Source organism: Spermophilus citellus (genome assembly GCF_964194105.1).
Source record: "Spermophilus citellus genome assembly, chromosome: 19".
Classification (NCBI taxonomy): domain Eukaryota; kingdom Metazoa; phylum Chordata; class Mammalia; order Rodentia; family Sciuridae; genus Spermophilus; species Spermophilus citellus.
The window spans coordinates 9,151,909-9,171,473 of NC_138201.1; the positions used below are offsets into that span (position 1 = coordinate 9,151,909).

General features: G+C 43.0%; 1 protein-coding gene across 1 annotated transcript in view; it reads left to right on the top strand.

Annotated features, from left to right (window-relative positions):
- Nucleotides 1-19,565, top strand: part of CNTN4 (contactin 4) — a 490,319-nt gene that overhangs the window by 337,284 nt on the left and 133,470 nt on the right. Inside the window, exon 8 of the mRNA XM_081276057.1 lies at nucleotides 1,378-1,562. Within this exon, the coding sequence (XP_081132183.1) occupies nucleotides 1,378-1,562 (185 nt within the window). The remainder of the gene's footprint in view (nucleotides 1-1,377; nucleotides 1,563-19,565) is intronic.

Below are 19,565 nucleotides of genomic sequence, written 5' to 3' on the forward strand. Positions count from 1 at the left end.
GGGAGGCCGTCCATAATACACTTTCGATAGAGCCTTTCTGCAATTGGAGCTCCGTGCCTCTCTCTAATGAATTTAAAATTCTTCTGAAACAAATATAGTGGAGTGGATGGCTTTAGGTTTTTTTTTTTCTCTTTTTTTATTGGTTGTTCACAACATTACAAAGCTCTTGACATATCATATTTCATACATTAGATTGAAGTGGGTTATGAACCCCCAATTTTAGGTTTTTTTTTAATACCATCTCAGGTTTCCCAGAGAAGATTAGCAAGTCCTTTTGTCTAATTACTTCTCGGTGAGTGTTTTTTGTGAAAAAATAGATAAGTAAATAATTATATCCCCTGCTAGGAAGCCGCAGTCTTCAAAGCTGAGGTTAACTTGCTAAAGCCATGGATTTGCAGGCTCAACGATACCCTCCTTGCAGTTTAGGCTGTCTCCTAAATAGTTATGGCCGGGGCATGATGGATGTCTTGAGAGCACGTAAAGACCTCACAGACTGAGGCTGACTTTATCTCACTATTTTAATTAAAGTCCCTCCAAGCCACCTTCCAAATGGAATGCATCAAGTGGGTAAAGTTCTCCATATAGAAATGATGTGAACCGTTCCTCCAAGTCAACACGTGGGTTGTATCTCCCTGATTTCCATGAGTTCAGTTATTTCTACTATTATTTCGGTGTTTCTCAAGGCGGGGTACTTTCCTTGTTGGGCATGAAATATATGGGTATATATATGCACTGTGGTGCACGCCTGTAATCCCAGAGGCTCGGAAGGCTGAGGCAGGAGGATTGCAAGTTCAAACCCAGCCTCAGCAAAAAGCAAGACGGTAAGCAACTCAGTGAGACCCTGTCTCTAAGTAAAATACAAAATAGGGCTGGGGAGGTGGCCCAGTGTTTGAGTGCCCCTGAGTTCAATCCCCCGGTACCCAAAAAAGAAGAATGTATTGCCTCTGTTGTCCTCAACTAACAAGAGACAAACATCTTAGATAATAAGCATCTCATTAGCTCTCACTTGATGGGTCCAGAATTGAGGCTGGGCATGGCCAGGTGACTCTTGTTCCGTGTGGCATCCCCTGAGGTCCCAGTGGCTGTAAGCTGACAGATGAGGTGGTGTTGAGAGCTTGGGAGAGTCGCACCCCTACTTCTGGTGTCTTGGTGAGGATGTCGGAAAGCTCAGCTCACCGAGATCGCCCACAGAGGGTTCTACTGGGGCGGCTCTGCATGGTGGTCTTAAAGTCACAGGATCTTCACAGATGGCTGTGTCCATAAAATAAATGAAGTTCAGAGAACACTCCGGTGAGCTTGCATGTTTATAAGCCAAGAAGGCAAGGGCTGTGGGGACGGATTCTAACTCGATTCGCTTCTTTACGTTCTTGCCATCAGCCCGGTGCCAACTATCGTCTGGCGAAGAGCCGACGGGAGGCCCATCGCCATGAAAGCCAGAAGACACAAGTCCAATGGAATTCTCGAAATTCCCAATTTTCAGCAGGAGGACGCCGGCGTCTACGAATGTGTGGCCGAGAACTCCAGGGGCAAAAATGTAGCCAGGGGGCAGCTGACTTTCTATGGTGAGTTGGCGATTCCAGTCTGGCATTTGAGATCCCTGTAGAACGTCTTGGTATTTAAAAAAAAAAAAAAAACAGAATCATACAAGATCATATATCAAAAGCACTTTTCAGTTAAGCTGGTCTTGTAGGCACTGTGCAGAACAAGCCTGTGCAGACCTCTCCGCCGGCTCCATAATTAGCCTTCCCTGGATGATTCTGGGTGTGGAAAGTGAGGATGGGGTGGGGGTGGGCAGGATGTTGTGGGAGCAGAAAGGAAGAAATTAGGCTGCTGTGTTTGGGGTTGGAGGTGAGTGTGAATACACTTTCAGAGGAACCTGTTTCTCTTCTTCCCATCAAAGCTGTAAACTCAACACAGGAAACAATCTGTTATTCCTGCTCCTGATTTAAAAAAAAAAAAAAAAAAGCTCTGTGTTTCATCCGAGGGCTTGTGTGACTCCTCGGTCATTGGTCCTTATTGGTCGCTATTTAGTGTGGTATCGTGAACATTTCAAAACGCACGCGGTCCCCATTGAGTCCTTCTCAGATCGGAGCGTGACACATCTCTGTCTCCCCCCACCCCAAGACTCTGTAGGAACAGTATCAGATCCAAACATCAGATCTGTGTACAGCGTCCAGCCTAGTGGCCGTCACTGAGTCCGTCTTGGACACCCGGTTAGGGTGTCGATCTGAAATCCAGCAAAGGATTTCGCTGGACAGGCATTTGGAAAGAAAAAAAAAAATTGAGTTCTGTCCAGTTGGGCCACGTCTCCCTCCCCTCTCTGTGGGGTATGGGAGATAAACATCACAGATGGATCATGGTTTAAGAAGGGTCTTCATCAGCATTATGGCATGTCACAATGATGAGAGCGGTGGTGGGTGGCCACAGCTGGGGACCTTTTTGATCCATGACCTTCCACCATCTGGTCTCTGATCGCCTGGACACAGGGAGTAAGTATGGTGAGGGTAAGTGTTCAGGGTTCTAGAAAGTTCTTCACCAGACGGGCCAAATAACGGTTGTTTGCATAAACCTGCACTTGTCTTTAATCGTGCATGTCCCCATGCATACCAAAGGACAGACGTGATAAGTGTTTCTGCACTTTCTTAACTGAGGGTAGCTGATATGGTGTCTGGTTGAAAAGCTCAAGATACCACAGTCAATTCACTGGGAAAAACATCAAGAAGACACGATGAACCATAGGAATGCACGTATTCCTGTATCCCGTGAGATGCGATGATCGCTGTGTATTCTTAACTGTTTGGGTTTCATTTTTTTTCCCTCTCACCAGTATCATAATTATTTCTTCTGTGTCAGGGAGTTTATTCAGGTCATGGGGGAGTTTAAAACCCGAGTTTATTTAAAAGGTCATCGGGGAACCTTGTCTCCTTCACGGAGTAGACTTCTCCGCTTACGGGGTGCTGGTTCCCAAATGTTATCCAAGCTGCTCCAACGGATCCCACCAAGTCATCGTCACCTCCATAATTCCCCTTTTAAGGGAAAAGCCCGCTTTTTCTGTTGGTTACAAAGAGGTGACACTTTCTGTGACCCAGGGCTTGGCACACACACACAACTTTTCCTAGGGGTTCGAGACTTTTCCTGCTCTGGAAATGACAGCCACCTGCAGTGACCGTGATGGAGAGGCTGCTCTGTCACTAGGTCCTGAGCAACGCTGTGTCTTTTCAGGGATCCTGTCCTAGAGATGAAAATCAGGTGCTCACGGCGTCTGCCTTTTAAATAAAGTCATCTGCTAAGTGCTTGGCTGTCATTCCCCGCCCCTCCACTCTCTTTCTGTCTCTCTCTTTATTTTTCAATCTGGATTTTCCCAGTGCTCTATTTCCAACACCCAGCTGCCCATATCTCCAAGTTAAATGAATTATCACAATTAAAACCACACTGTCGATTCCCCCCAAAAGGGGAGCAGGTCGCCCCCGCCACTTATCCACGAGCCGCCTGTCTCCGTTGACAAGAGAGGTTCTTACGTGAAGGTGTGTGCTAGTTCCGGGAGGAGATCACCATGAACTTGGGCTTGGAAACCTCCGTTTCCTGATCGATTTTAGGTTTTCACATTTCACTTCTCAGCTCTGCACGTTGGTAGCCACACGGGGGCCCGATGACTCTCCTGGTCTGGCTGCGTGGGACCTTTTCCCTTCTTCTCGCACCTTTCTCCAAAGACATCCTGAGTGCCGCAGCAGGACTCTAGCCCTCCCTGGGTCAGCACCAGGAACGCCCCTGTTCCTTGCCAGTATGTTCCCGTGGGGCCCGTGTCCGTGGGTCAGCCGGTGCCACTTGTGTTGGGCACACTAGGACAACTGAGCCAAGTTCAGCCATAAAACGTCTTCACCCCACCCTTCGTCCCTGTACGTGGCCGACACAGCCTAGTTCCAATCTGCTCTTTCAGCAGTTTTTTTCCATTTGAAAAACTTCCTAAAAATAGTTCTGTTTTTCAGAACAAGACTGTGACGGATCTTTGTTCCTCGAGGTAGAAATTGACTGAGAGGACTTTAGTACGTCATTCATTGACTCGACAAATCCCTTTCCGTTGCCCACCCTGGGGCGGGCAGTGTTGGGTACCAGGGCTGCAAGGCAAATCTGTGCCCTCTAGGACCTGATATGTCACGAAAAGTTTCACTAAAAGACAAGGTACTATTGAACGAATGAATGAGCTAGAAATTTTCATTTTGCAGTCAGAGTTAGGAAGAAAAGCATCCGTTTGTTATGATAGAAAGTAACTAGGAGCAAGAGAAAGGCTTCATAAGATAAAGTAGTTATTTGGCTTCCAGGAAGTTGTACCTTCAAGCAGAACGTAAGGGCATGCAAAGGCCCTGAGGCAGAAAACTATCTGACACGTTTGAGATGCATCAAGAAAGCCAGGGTAACTAAATCATGATGTCTGAGGGCCCAAGGTTTGAAACAGAGGCAGGTGACAGATAGTACCTTCCAAGCCTGGTGCAGGAGGGTTTTACCCAGAGTACCCTGGGAAACCATAGGAGGATTTTAAAGAAAGAAATGAATTATCTGGTTCATGCTTTGAAAATCTTATTCTGTTTTCTTTGGGGAGAATAGATTACTGAGGACCAACCCTAGAAGCAGGACATTCAGGAGGCCATCACTAGTACCTGGGTGAGAGATATCAGTGGCAAGATCTCAAGGGGAAGAAAAACTTAGATGGGAGAGGTATTTGGGAGTTACTCCATAGGAGTTTCTTAGGTCATTCCTATAGTTTATAGACGGAGAAACTGACTCCCCAAAGAGATTGTGTGATTGAAGTTTTCATGGTGAGAAGCAGAACTAGGCTTCCAAGGCTACTCTGCAGTCTCTGAGACTTCCTGTTGCATTAGGAGAACTTGGAAGTCTTATAGAAAATACAGAATACTGAGCACTGTGCAAGAGATTTTGATTTGGTAGGTCTGAGCAAGGATGTAAAAATTTTCATTTTCATTCATTCCCCAGGTAATGCCCACACTGCTGGTCTGAGGACCCCGTGGTGAGCACCATCACCCTGTGCTAGGCAATCCCAATGCTGTAGTGAGGCTCAGGTTCAATTTCATGCAGGTGTTAGAGTCTGTAAACAAGTCAGGATGGCACCTGGCAAAATGCCAGAGGGAGTGGTTTGTGAAGTAACACCAGCGAGCCATTAAGTGTGGAGATTCCTGATTGGTTGACTGCTGTATCTAGTTTATGTTAATTAAGATAAGCTGTGTGGAATGTATATATACCCCTCCTGTCCTACAATAAACGGCTCTCACTCCTGCTGTATCAGTGTACACAAGTTCCTCGTCACCCCCCCCCTCGTCTATTTGGCCCAGCCAGCCAGGCTTCGGCATTCAGGAGCCAGGCACGGTGGTGCACACCTGTCATCCTAGCAGCTCAGGAGGATGAGGCAGGAGGATCTCAAGTTCAAGGCCAGCCTCAGCAAAAGGGAGCCTGCTAAGCAACTCAGTGAGACCCTGTCTTTAAATAAAATACAAAAAAGGCTGGGGACGTGGCTCAGGGATCAAGTGCCCCTGAGTTCAATCCTCAGTACAAAAAAAAAAAGAAAAGAAAAAAACTTCCACGCAGGAGAAGGTAATTCTATTCTTGCTGTCCCTTGGACATTGCAGCCAGTCTACACAGACAAAGGAGAAGGAGGGTGCTAGAGCAATTAGCTTTGAAGCAAGGAGAGGGACATCTAAAATGGGACTTAATTCAGTGGATAATTGCTCCTCTTTCCACCTTACTGTGTCTATATTCCCGTTTGAACCAAGTGACTGATAGAATTATAGTCATCATGGAAAAGAAAGAACCCGACTGAAAGAACCTGGTATTTAGAGCTTTTAGTACACCTTCTCCTACACCTGACTGCCACCGTGGGGGTGAAGCCAGCTCATCACTCGGAAATAGGGAGCACGGCATCTTAGTAGTAAACCAGCCCTGACTTCACAGGAGTGGGAAGGAACTCTCGGGGGCCAACCCTCTGATTTTCAAAAATAAAGAAAATAAGGCCCAGAGACATTGAAATAATCCCATCACCCAGTGACTGGGAATCGGATCCAAGACAAGAAGTGGCTTTCTCCTCTTAGCACATGCATTGCTTTTCTGACCCCAAGAACACTGTCGGAAGGGAGGTCAGGGAAAAAATCCGTCCGTCACCCGTATCCTCTCTCTTCGAGTTTCCACGGCCAGATTGTGTTCCCAGATGAAGACGTGCAGATGAACAATGGAGAGGAATCGGTTTGCTTTCTGTTTTCTAATCTGGCCACCTCAATATGGAGTTCAAATGGTTTCCTTCTTCTTCTTCTTCTCCCAGTTACAAGCAGGCTGTACTTCTAGACCTTAAAAAGCAAAACCAGCCCAGCATGGTGGCACACGCCTGTAATCCCAGCAGCTCAGGAGGCTGAGGCAGGAGGATCCTGAGTTCAAGGCCAGCCTCAGCAATTTAGCAAGGCCCTAAGCAACTCCGCGAGACCCTGTCTCTAAATAAGATACAAAAAAAAAAATGACTGGGGATGTGTCTCAGGGGTTAAACACCCCTGGGTTCAGTACCTGGTACCAAAAAAAAAAAAAAGAAAAGAAAAGAAATATAAAGAAATCAATCCGTATGAGCCTAGAGTCCTACCATGGTTAATCTGGGTAGAACTGGGCTGAGTAAATCAGACTTAAGGATTCTTTTAAAAAATGAATATATTGCCCATTTGTTAAAAAAACTTTATGACTCCTTCATGAAGTTCTGAACTGCTCACAGCACCTCTGGGAAGAAAAGAGAATCTGTCTTTTCTAGAAACTGGTTAACAATTGGTGAGTTTAACCAGAACGTAGGGAAATGATGCACCTGATCGCAAGAAATTGTTCTTCTGCTTGTGCCCAGAGATCTGTAGGTGTTTGGGAGGATTGCAGGTGGCAAGACAGGAACGATTTCTGGAGAGGTGCTCCGGCAGAGTAAAAAGCTTGTTAGGGAGTGAAGGGATAGCAGAGTATTCCTGAAAAACAATATGGTACCCACGGAGGTTTGGAGGCAGGAGCTAGCTTATTGGAAAGGAGGAGAGAGAGGACTTAGCTGGAGAAAAAGTGAGAAAACGAGATGAGACCAGATGGTAGAGGACTTTGAGTTTTAGCCTAAAGATATGGGATAATGGTCATGTCCTCTTAATTTATGTAACATCTCCAGCTTGTGAAGCCCATTCACAAACCTTACCCAGGGCCTCACACAGAGACTGCCTCCATCGTGTGTTTGTTTTAGTTATGAATGGGCACCTGTAACAGAAATCTGCCCCTCTAGTGCATGTTCACATAGCTGGTTTCTGCATTTTGTCATTGGTATCTGCAGGAAGCCTGACGTCCCAGCCCTCTCCCTCTCTCCACTGCCAGATTCGAAAGTCACAATTGTTACTTACGTAGGGACGAAGAAACCACAAACGAGAATATGTGCACGAAACAAACAAACAAACACAAACTATACAAAACCCAGGAGAGCTATGAATCCAGTTAGCTGATGAGGCTGTCGAAAGACTAATGGCCTCACAGGTGAAAGTCAGAGGTCACTTCAGATGTGATCAAGCTCCAGTATCCCTGCGTTCACAGGTTAAAACTTAGACTTTCAACCTCCAGACTCCAAACCCTCAGCTCTCCTTACACAAAGCTATCCGAGCATCGTGGTCCATTTCAAAATATGTGTGGGTGTCATCGTGAATTCACTTTTTAAAATTATTTTTTAAATTGTATGTGACAGTGGAATGCATTACAATTCTTTTTTTTTTCAGTGTCCCTTTTTTTATTTATTTTTTATTGGTTGTTCACAACATTACAAAGCTCTTGACATATCATATTTCATACATTAGATTGAAGTGGGTTATGAACCCCCAATTTTACCCCAAATGCAGATTGCAGAATCACATCGGTTACACATCCACAATTTTACATAATGCCCTATTAGTAATTGTTGTATTCTGCTACCTTTCCTATCCCCTACTATCCCCCCTCCCCTCCCCTCCCATCTTCTCTCTCTACCCCATCTACTGTAATTCATTTCTCTCCTTGTTTATTTTCCCATTCCCCTCACAACCTCTTATATGTGATTTTGTATAGCAATGAGGGTCTCCCTTCATTTCCATGCAATTTCCCTTTTCTCTCCCTTTCCCTCCCATCTCATGTTTAATGTTAATCTTTTCTTCCTGCTCTTCCTCCCTGCTCTGTTCATAGTTGCTCTCATTATATCAAAGAAGACATTTGGTATTTGTTTTTTAGGGATTGGATAGCTTCACTAAGCATAATCTGCTCTAGTGCCATCCATTTCCCTGCAAATTCTATGATTTTGTCATTTTTTATTGCTGCATAGTACTTCATTGTGTATAGATGCCACATTTTTTTTATCCATTCATCTATTGAAGGGCATCTGGGTTGGTTCCACAGTCTAGCTATTGTGAATTGTGCTGCTATGAACATGGATGTGGCAGTATCCCTGTAGCATGCTCTTTTAAGGTCTTCAGGGAATAGTCCGAGAAGGGCAATAGCAGGGTCAAATGGTGGTTCCATTCCCATCTTTCCCAGGAATCTCCAAACTGCTTTCCAAATTGGCTGCACCAATTTGCAGTCCCACCAGCAATGTACAAGAGTACCCTTTTCTCCACATCCTCGCCAGCACTTGTTGTTGTTTGACTTCATAGTGGCTGCCAATCTTACTGGAGTGAGATGGTATCTTAGGGTGGTTTTGATTTGCATTTCTCTGACTGCTAGCGATGGTGAGCATTTTTTCATGTACTTGGTGATTGATTGTATGTCCTCCTCTGAGAAGTGTCTGTTCAGGTCCTTGGCCCATTTGTTGATTGGGTTATTTGTTATCTTATTGTCTAATTTTTTGAGTTCTTTGTATACTCTGGATATTAGGGCTCTATCTGAAGTATGAGGAGTAAAAATTTGTTCCCAGGATGTAGGCTCCCTATTTACCTCTCTTATTGTTTCTCTTGCTGAGAAAAAAACTTTTCAGTTTAAGTAAGTCCCATTTGTTGATTCTTGTTATTAACTCTTGTGCTATGGGTGTCCTATTAAGGAATTTGGAGCCCGACCCCACAATATGTAGATCGGAGCCAACTTTTTCTTCTATCAGACGCAGAGTCTCTGATTTGATATCAAGCTCCTTGATCCATTTTGAGTTAACTTTTGTGCATGGCGAGAGAAAGGGATTCAGTTTCATTTTGTTGCATATGGATTTCCAGTTTTCCCAACACCCTTTGTTGAAGATGCTATCCTTCCTCCATTGCATGCTTTTAGCCACTTTATCAGATATAAGATAGTTGTAACTTTGTGGATTAGTCTCTGTGTCCTCTATTCTATACCATTGGTCCACCCGCCTGTTTTGGTACCAGTACCATGCTGTTTTTATCACTATTGCTCTGTAATATAGTTTGAAATCTGGTATCACTCTACCGCCTGATTCACGCTTCCTGTTTAGAATTGCTTTTGCTATTCTGGGTCTTTTATTTTTCCATATGAATTTCATGATTGCTTTCTCTATTTCTACAAGAAATGCCATTGGGATTTTGATTGGCATTGCATTAAACCTATAGAGAACTTTTGGTAATATCGCCATTTTGATGATGTTAGTTCTGCCTATCCATGAACAGGGTATATTTTTCCATCTTCTAAGATCTTCTTCTACTTCTCTCTTTAGGGTTCTGTAGTTTTCATTGTATAAATCTTTCACCTCTTTTGTTAGGTTGATTACCAAGTATTTTATTTTTTTTGAGGATATTGTGAATGGAGTGGTTGTCCTCATTTCCATTTCAGAAGTTTTGTTGCTGATATACAGAAATGCCTTTGATTTATGTGTGTTGATTTTCTATCCTGCCACTTTGCTGAATTCATTTATTAGTTCTAGTAGTTTCTTTGTAGACCCTTTTGGGTCTTCTAGGTATAGAATCATGTCATCTGCAAATAGTGATAATTTAAGTTCTTCTTTTCCTATTTTTATGCCTTTAATTTCTTTCGTCTGTCTAATTGCTCTGGCCAGTGTTTTGAGAACTATATTGAATAGAAGTGGTGATAGAGGGCATCCCTGTCTTGTTCCGGATTTTAGAGGGAATGCCTTCAACTTTTGTCCATTCAGAATGATGCTAGCCTGAGGCTTAGCATAGATAGCTTTTACAATGTCAAGGTAAGTTCCTGTTATCCCTAATTTTTCTAATGTTTTGAACATAAAGGGATGCTGTACTTTGTCGAATGCTTTCTCTGTGTCTATCAAGATGATCATATGGTTCTTATCTTTAAGTCTATTGATGTGGTGAATAACATTTATTGATTTCCGTATGTTGAACCATCCTTGCATCCCAGGGATGAATCCTACTTGATCATGGTGCACAATTTTTTTTGATGTGTTTTTGTATTCGATTCGCCAGAATTTTATTGAGGATTTTTGCATCTAGGTTCATTAGAGATATTGGTCTGTAGTTTTCTTTCTTTGAGGTGTCTTTGTCTGGTTTTGGAATCAGGGTGATGTTGGCCTCATAGAATGAATTTGGAAGAGCTCCCTCTTTTTCTATTTCCTGAAATAACTTGAAAAGTATTGGTATTAATTCTTCTTTAAAGGTTTTGTAAAACTCCGCTGTATACCCATCCGGTCCTGGGCTTTTCTTGGTTGGAAGTCTTTTGATTGCTTCTTCTATTTCATCTATTGATATTGGTCTGTTCAAATTGTGTGTATCCTCCTGACTCAGTCTGGGCAAATCATATGACTTAAGAAATTTATCGATGTCTTCACTATCTTCTATTTTATTGGAATATAGGTTTTCCAAATAATTTCTAATTGTCTTCTGTATTTCTGTAGCATCTGTTGTGATGTTGCCTTTTTCATCCTGTATGTTAGTAATTTGAGTTCTCTCTCTTCTTCTCTTCGTTAGCATGGCTAAAGGTCAGTCGATCTTATTTATTTTTTCGAAGAACCAACTTTTAGTTTTGTTAATTTTTTCAATAGTTTCTTTTGTTTCAATTTCACTGATTTCTGCTCTGATTTTAATTATTTCTTGCCTTCTGCTACATATGCTGTTGTTTTGCTCTTCCTTTTCTAGGGCTTTGAGATGAAATGTGAGCTCATTTATTTGTTGGTTTTTTTCTTTTTTTGAGGAATGACCACCAGGCGATGAATTTTCCTCTTAAAACTACTTTCATTGTGTCCCATAGATTCCAATATGTTGTGTCTGTATTTTCATTTATCTCTAAGAATTTTTTGATTTCCTCCTTTATGTCTTCTGTAACCCATTGATCATTCAGTAACATATTGTTCATTGTCCATGTGATGTAGGATTTTTCCTTCCTTCTTTTATCATTGATTTCCAGTTTCATTCCATTATGATCAGATAAAATGCATGGTATTATCTCCACCCCTTTATATTTACTGAGGGTTGCCCTATGGCATAATATATGGTCTATTTTTGAGAAGGATCCATGTGCTGCTGAGAAAAAAAGTATATCCATTTGATGATGGTTGATATATTCTATATATGTCAGTTAAGTCTAGGTTATTGATTGTGGTATTGAGTTCTATAGTTTCTTTATTCAACTTTTGTTTGGAGGATCTGTCCAATGGTGAGAGAGGTGTGTTGAAGTCACCCATAATTATTGTGTTGTGGTCTATTTGATTCTTGAACTTGAGGAGAATTTGTTTTATGAATGTCGCAGCACCATTATTTGGTGCATAAATATTGATAATTGTTATGTCTTGTTGGTGAATGGTTCCTTTTAACAGTATATAATGTCCTTCTTTATCCCTTTTGATTAACTTAGTCTTGAAGTCGATTTTATTTGATATGAGTATGGCCACCCCTGCTTGCTTACGAGGACCGTGTGCATGGTATATTTTTTCCCATCCTTTCACCTTCAGCCTGCGTATGTCTTTTCCAATCAGATGTGTCTCCTGGAGGCAGCATATTGTTGGATCTGTTTTTTTAATCCATGATACCAGCCTATGTCGCTTTATTGGAGAGTTTAAGCCATTAACATTCAGAGTTACTATTGATATATGGTTTGTACTTCCATCCATGTTTGATTATTTAATCCTTTTTTTAAAAAAATTTAGTTTGTTTCTCCATGATTATCTTTCCCCTCACCCTCTGTCTTTACCGAGGCACTTCCTGCTGATGGTTTTGGTTATTGTTTTTCATTTCTTCCTCGTGTAGTGTTTTGCTCAAAATGCTTTGCAATGCTGGTTTTCTGGCTGCAAATTCTTTTAACTTTTGTTTATCATGAAAGATTTTTATTTCGTTGTCATACCTGAAGCTTAATTTTGCTGGATACAGAATTCTTGGTTGGCATCCATTGTCTTTCAGTGTTTGAAATACATTGTTCCATGACCTTCTTGCTTTCAGTGTCTGTGATGAAAAATCCGTTGTTAACCTTATTGGTTTACCCCTGAATGTAATCTGTCTCCTTTCTCTTGTAGCTTTTAATATTTTCTCTTTGTTCTGTATATTGGATATCTTCATAACAATGTGTCTTGGCGTTGGTGTACTGTAATTTTGTGTGCTCGGTGTCCTGTATGCATCTTCAATTTGTATATCTGTTTCCTTTTTTATTTCTGGAAAGTTTTCTGTAATTATTTCATTCAGCAGGTTACTCATTCCCTTGGTTTGAATCTCTGTACCTTCTTCTATCCCGATGACTCGTAAGTTTGGTTTTTTTATGTTATCCCATAACTCTTGGATGTTTTTCTCATAATTTTTTATCAGCCTTTCTGAGTTGGCTAGACTCTTTTCAAGATGATATATTTTGTCTTCATTATCTGACGTCTGGCTTCTACTTGCTCCACTCTGTTAGTGATACTCTCAATTGAGTTTTTAATTTGGTTTATCGTTTCCTTCATTTCTAGAATTATTGTTTGATTATTTTTTATAATCTCTATCTCCTGATAAAGATGCTTAACGTCTTCTTTTATCGGTTTATGTAATTCATTCTCAATGTGTTCTTTCGCTGCTTGAATTTGCTGTCTTGTATCCTCTTTAAGGTTCCATTCCATCTGTCTAAGGTGTTCCTTGAGTTCTTTATATAACCATTTTTCTGATGACTCTAGGTCCTCCTGAATATTTAGGCTGTCCTGCATTGTTTGTACTCCTTTTCTTCCTTGCTTTTTGAAGCTGCTCATGTTACTTCTTGTTCTGTTTGACTGCTGAGTTACTGTTTACTCCTATAAATTTATTAGATGCTTGGGAGGAAAGGTATTAGAAGGGAAGGGAAGAAGTCACTAAAGAGAATGAGAGTAAGCAGGTAGAATTCAAGGACGGGGGATAAGATAATTGAAAAGTAATTAAAAGACAAAAGAAGAAAAAAATAGGAAATAAAAAAGAAAAAAAATTTAAAAAATAATAAAAAAAATTAAAATTAAAATTAGAAGAAAAAAAATTTTTAAAAAATTGTAAAAAAAATTAAAAAAAACAACAAGAAAGAAAAATGAAAATGAAAGAAAAACCCAAATCAAAAAAAAAGAGAAAAGAAAAAAAGAAAAAAAAAACTAATAAATGCAGTCTTAGAGTTTGATTAACTTCTCTTCCAGTAGGTGGCGCTGTGCCCACCAGGCCAAGTTTCTCCTGTCAATACGCGGGAACCAATCACTGTGCAGCAGCTCCTCCTCCCAGACTGGGCGAGTCTCTAATCCTGAGTGCCTAGGGCCTCCTCTTGTGTCTAGTCACTTCCCCACTTTTCCTCTAGCCAGGCCCCTCTCACGGGTGCTGCTCACCACAATACTGGCTACACGCCAGGTCTGCTGCTCCCGGGAGCCCTGTTTTCATGAACGACTGGGCACACTCTTCCAGTTTGCCATTCCCTCAGACCCTAAGTTTGTAGAGCTTGGGGTTGAGAATCATCAGCGAATTTTACTAGCCCTCCGGTAGCCACGCCCCAGGTAGCTGGTGCAAGAGACCTCAGCTGTCAGCCCTGGTGGGAGCGGTAGTTCCGCGCCACGGGTCCCGCGCCACCTCTGATTCCCTGGGTCTGGCTATCGTGCTCACGGGGGAGCTGGGAGGGGCCCTTACGGGAGAGCTGGGAGGGGCCCTTAAGGTTTCCCCGATGTGTGGAGAGGGAAGGCTAGGGAATTACACACCTGTAGCCGCAGGTTTCAATGAAGTTATCTCCTCCACCGCAGTCTGATGACATCAGTTCTCTGCCATGGTGGTATCTCTTGCAAATGGCGACAGTTCCTTTCCCTTTGCCCGCAACCAATGCATCGGGTGGGTCCTTACTGTCTCTCCCAAGCCCCGTTTCAATCCTGTGGCCACTACCTATGAAGGCTCGGTTGGCATTTACCTCCTTAGGATCAGAAGGGCTGACCAGTTGTTTCAGCCGGATGGATTAGTGCTGAGTCACAGCTGTGTGTCTGCGGGAAGCAGGCGAACGGGAGCTTGAATTCAGCTGATCCGGGCTCAGTGTGTGTTCTGAGAGGCCCAGACTGTTCACCCCAGATCCACGTCAGCTCAGCATTGCCTAGTGATCCTGAGCAAACAGATTTAGGTTGTTTACGACTCCCTATGCCTGCACAGCTGAAGAGGTCAGGGACTTGATCTCTCTGTTCCCGCCACCATGTTGTATATCTACAATTCTTATTACACATATAGAGCACAACTTTTCATATGTCTGGTTGTTTATAAAGTATATTCACACCATTCCTGTCTTCATACCTGTACTTTGGATAATGATGTCCATCACATTTCACCATCATTAATTACCCCCTGCCCCCTCCCTTCCCCTCCCACCTTTCTGCCCTATCTGGAGTTCATCTATTCCTCCCATGCTCCCCCTCCCTACCCCACTATGAATCAGCCTCCTTATATCAGAGAAAACATTTGGCATTTGGTTTTGGGGGATTGGCTAACTTCACTTAGCATTATCTTCTCTAACTCCATCCATTTACCTGCGGTGGGACTGCAAATCGGTGCAGCCAATCTGGAAAGCAGTATGGAGATTTCTTGGAAAATTGGGAATGGAATCACCATTTGACCCATCTATCCCTCTCCTCAGTCTATACCCAAAGGACCTAAAAACAGCACACTACAGGGACACAGCCACATCAGTGTTTATAGCAGCAAAATTCACAATAGCTAAACTGTGGAACCAACCTAGATGCTCTAGGCCTTTGATGTTGTGTGGGGACTGGGTGAGAACCTGAAGTCAGAAGAGTGGAGATTTTCATGGCTGAACAGAGACCCAAGTCGGATCCAAACTCAGAATGCAGCACATACATTTCTTATAAAGCTGGCTCTGGCTTCCAGTGGTTTCTACACATTGGAAGTTGGGCGAGGGTTTCAAGAAATCTATTTTTATAGACTGGAAGGCTCTGTAATCACAGTGGGAAATGAGTTGAACCCCTGCCAACATGAGTAACATTGGGTTTGAGGTCCATTGAGAGTATCTCCATGTTTCCATGAATGGTGTGAGAATTGCCAGGCTAGAGATAAAGATTTTGGAAGCACCTGTATACAGATCGGTGGTAAACTAAAGTGAAGTCATTACTTTTAGACTCGGGAAGCCCCCTACCAATATGACTCTTAAGCAATGGTAGCAAGATCTCCACTGAATCCCAGAAAGGACTCATCTTCTCCAACTGAAAGAATCAGAAAGGTCTACAGGTCATCTTTTCAGTAGGAATTAAGGGGTTTGGCTGTCTCTGTCTTTCCTTTAAGATTCTAAAGTCTCCAAAGCTGAAGGGCCTTGGCTAGCATTTCTTTCTGTTAAAAATTACTGATTTGGGAAAATTGGAGAGCCGCATACCTTGGAGAACTGTTTGGCCCATGGATATCCAATGATATCTGCTCGCCATGAAAATGATTATTGGAAAAGAGGCTGGTCTGAATCCAGCGGCTGGAACAGGCCAACGTTGATTCAGGTCATTCTGACAGTTATCGAACAAAAAGATTGAAATGAAGGGGTTGTTCATCTGTCTAAGAGACTAGCCATGTGACAAGGTCAGATCCCAGCCCAACTATTGAACCCATGGTTTGAATTTGTAGCTTGAAAACGAGGCTACATGTCTCAGAGAAGATGATGGTGCTCGATATTCTCAACATGTCCTTTAGCTGCCTTGACCTTGAGAGAACCCAGAAGGCCCAAATAGATGTTTCTCTTTTAACATGTGAATTTAATTCTGTTTAATATGTGGGATCAGTATTGAAAGCACGTGAAAGGGAATTACAGAATGAAAAAGAGGAATGGTCCTTCATGGACCGGCGATGCTTTATTCAGCACCAGAGGGGCTCATCATCCAGGGGCAAAATGGCGGCAGGGCACTACTTACTTTTGGCAGAGCCAGATGATGGGAGGAGTTTAGGGTGGGGCAGGAAGACTGGTAGGTAATGCATCCTTCAACTATCTCCAGATAGTACTAAAGAAAGCACTTAGAAATATAGTAGTACTGAACTTTAGTACCCAATAGTTCTAAAATCATTTAGCATTTGTTTAGTACTTATTCCTAAATACTAAATGGTACAATAATATTTAGAATAATACTATTTAGAAATAATAATACTGAACCATCCTGCCTGGGCCTTTCCCTGAGCTGGTATTTTGACATGGAGTTGAAAAATGTAGTTGGATTTTGGTATCTGATATACAGATGCATCATCCAAAAAAGAAAAAAAGAAAAAATTGAGGATGCTGGGCATGGTGGTACATGCCTATAATCCCAGCAGCTTAGGAGGCTGAGGCAGGAGGATGGTGAGTTCAAAGCCAGCCTCAGCAAAAAGCAAGGCACTAAGCAACTCAGTGAGACCCTGTCTCTAAATAAAATACAAAATAGGGCTGGGGAGGTGGCTCAGTGGTCGAGTGTCCCTGAGTTCAGACCCTGGTAACTCCATTCTCAAATCCCCCCAAAAAAGCTGGAGGTGGAGGTGGGTATAACAAATGATATTTTCTATAATGGACTAAACAGGAATGTCTGTTATCCATAGACTTTGGTGACTCAAAGAGATTTATGAGCTATTTCTATTAAGCATCAAACTATATTCTAGTACAAAAATCTCACCCACTTAGCTATGATTCATCCAACCTTAGTGAGTAGGAAGGAAAACCGTTAACTAAGGTGGGATTTTGCCCTGAAGATCTTCCGTTGGCATGTGAACATAAAATCCACTTCATTCTCTTTTTTTTAACCTAATAGGCTATTCTGTTCCTCATCTCCACGGGCCCGCGTGCAGATATTCACTTTAAGAAGCAGATGTTTGCAGTACGTCAGATTCAGCTTTTGTGAATTCCTTTTACTTTAAAAACCCAGAGGTGGTCCACAAACACCAAATTAGCTGTTCATTTCGCCTTGGTCCCCGCAAAAACAACAGCCCTTGTGCATTGCATTCAGGTACCAGGACCCCCAGGTCCCCGAAGGAAGAAACAGAACGGATCAGAACTTTGCAGAATTCTCCCCAGGACCTTCCTTCCCTGCCCCCACCTGCTTTATAAGATGGCAAGGTTTTTTTTTTTCCTTCCTGCCTTCTCTATGTTTGAAAGAAAGCAACTCCTCGTAAGCCCAAGTGTTGCAGAGAAACCCGTGACATTGAAATCTGTGTCTCGGCGTGTGGTTTTGATGTTTCCTCTTTTGAACTTCAACTTGACATTGCTTCATAACTTACATTTGCCCTTCCGGATTTTTTTTTCTCCTCCCCCCACCCACCTCCCCCTCACTGTCTTTTCAAAAGTTTGGCTTTGTGGTTAATATTGCACACAGATTTCTGGGACTTTTCTTGTTTGCTCTCTTTTCCTGGATTCGACGGGGGGTTGGGGGGTTCAATATTCAGCTGCTGAACGTGAATCAGGCACACACAGCAGCCGTGAGTCCTATCGAGGTTGCACATCGGGGTCCTCCCGGGGGGAGATGTGCAAAGGTGTTCTTTTGAGCTTCCTCTGCATTAGAAGCAGGAAGATGGAGAGCCGCAGCCCACGGGGCGGCTCTTTCAAGGATGTAGGTCATAACCCTTCATTCAAGCTAATGCTTGTTGATGTTCTAACTTTTTTTTTTGAAGTTGACCCTTTTGGCCTCCTGTATTATGCAGCCATGCATCAGGCCCATCCATAGAGGATGGGTAAACCTGTTTTGCTCTTTGGAAAAATAAAAATATGAAATTGCTCATAGATGGGAAAAAGAAGAAAGCCCTCAGGTATGCAAGGACCTAGAGACCTCTACTGGCTAAGGGACTCACGGACCGCTTCCCCACTTTTGTTTATTATGGAGAAAGCAAGACGCACAGTTTGGCCTCAACATGAGCGATTTCCTTTGGAGTTCGATTCTGGATGCTTCGAAGCCTCACCGGATGAAGATGGCTGGGGTCAAGTCCGTCAAAGGACATGTTAAGAAGATTGAGCAGCGTCTTCTAATATAGGACGGATATGGGCTCCGATCAGGTGGACCTCAGGAGCCCTGCCCTACAGAAACATCCTCTCGACAGATAGCATCCAGGAGAGAGCTGTGGTGTCTTCCATGTGACTCTGGACAAAAAGGTCCCCTTCCTGATTCATGTGACGTTAGAGTTAACAGCCTCAATGGTGCTCCAAGCAAGATTTGATGGAACATGTCTTTATGTCCCTTGAGACCAAGGAAGATTAAAAAAAAAATTTAATTTCAGTGGAAGCTTGAAAACTGTGGTACCGTTTGGCTGGTAGAGGTGGTGCACAGCTGTGGGCAGTGAGAGAATTCCGTGCTGCTTTGAATTCCTGTGTGAGACTGTCGGCAGCTCTTGATTGCGTAAGAAGGTTTTGTCGTTGTTGTTTTGGGTACCAGGGATTGAACTCAGGAGTACTCGACCCCTGAGCCACCTCCCCAGCCCTATTTTGTATCTTATTTAGACACAGAGTCTCACGGAGTTGCAAAAGCCTCACTTTTGCTGAGGCTGGCTCTGAACTCACCATCCTCCTGCCTCAGCCTCCTGAGCCACTGGGATTACAGGTGTGTGCCACCACACCCAGGTGCATCAGAAGGTTCGGTAAAGATCAAGACTCACTCAGAGAGCAGGGCTTCTCAGGGGCTGAACTGCAGGGGTCCTGGAATCTGACATCAATGCGGAATCCGTCAGTAATAAGCAATGATGATCTTGTTGAGGGAGAAAGGAGTCCCAGAGTTTGTCTGCACAACACGTGGGAGTGAAGTCTGTTAGTCAGGGACAGGCCAAGTGATGCTAAGAAAGGACACCCCCAAAATGCAGTGATTTAAATAAATCCAAGTTGATCTTGTGTTTCTCCATCCAAAAATAAACAAGTAGGTCTAGGGCTGCTTTTCCTCAAGGTCATTCAAGGTGAAAAGGGGTCCTTCTGTCGCTCAAAGCCTCTCTATGTTCCTGGATTGTTCAATTATGATCTTTTTCCAATCAGGGTGAAGGGACAAGAAGAATGCAAGGCAGGTATCTTTAAATGGATAACCAGGAAGTTGTTCTGTCCAATCATATACTTGTGCCATCGGCCTGAGCCTGGGTACATGGTTACCTCTTGCCGTAGAGCACTGTGGAAGAGCAGTGTGAGCCGAGAATTCGGCAGCTCAGCCAGATGTGGTGGGAGGGTGGTAAAGGGTTTCTCCTTCTAATTATAACAACAGA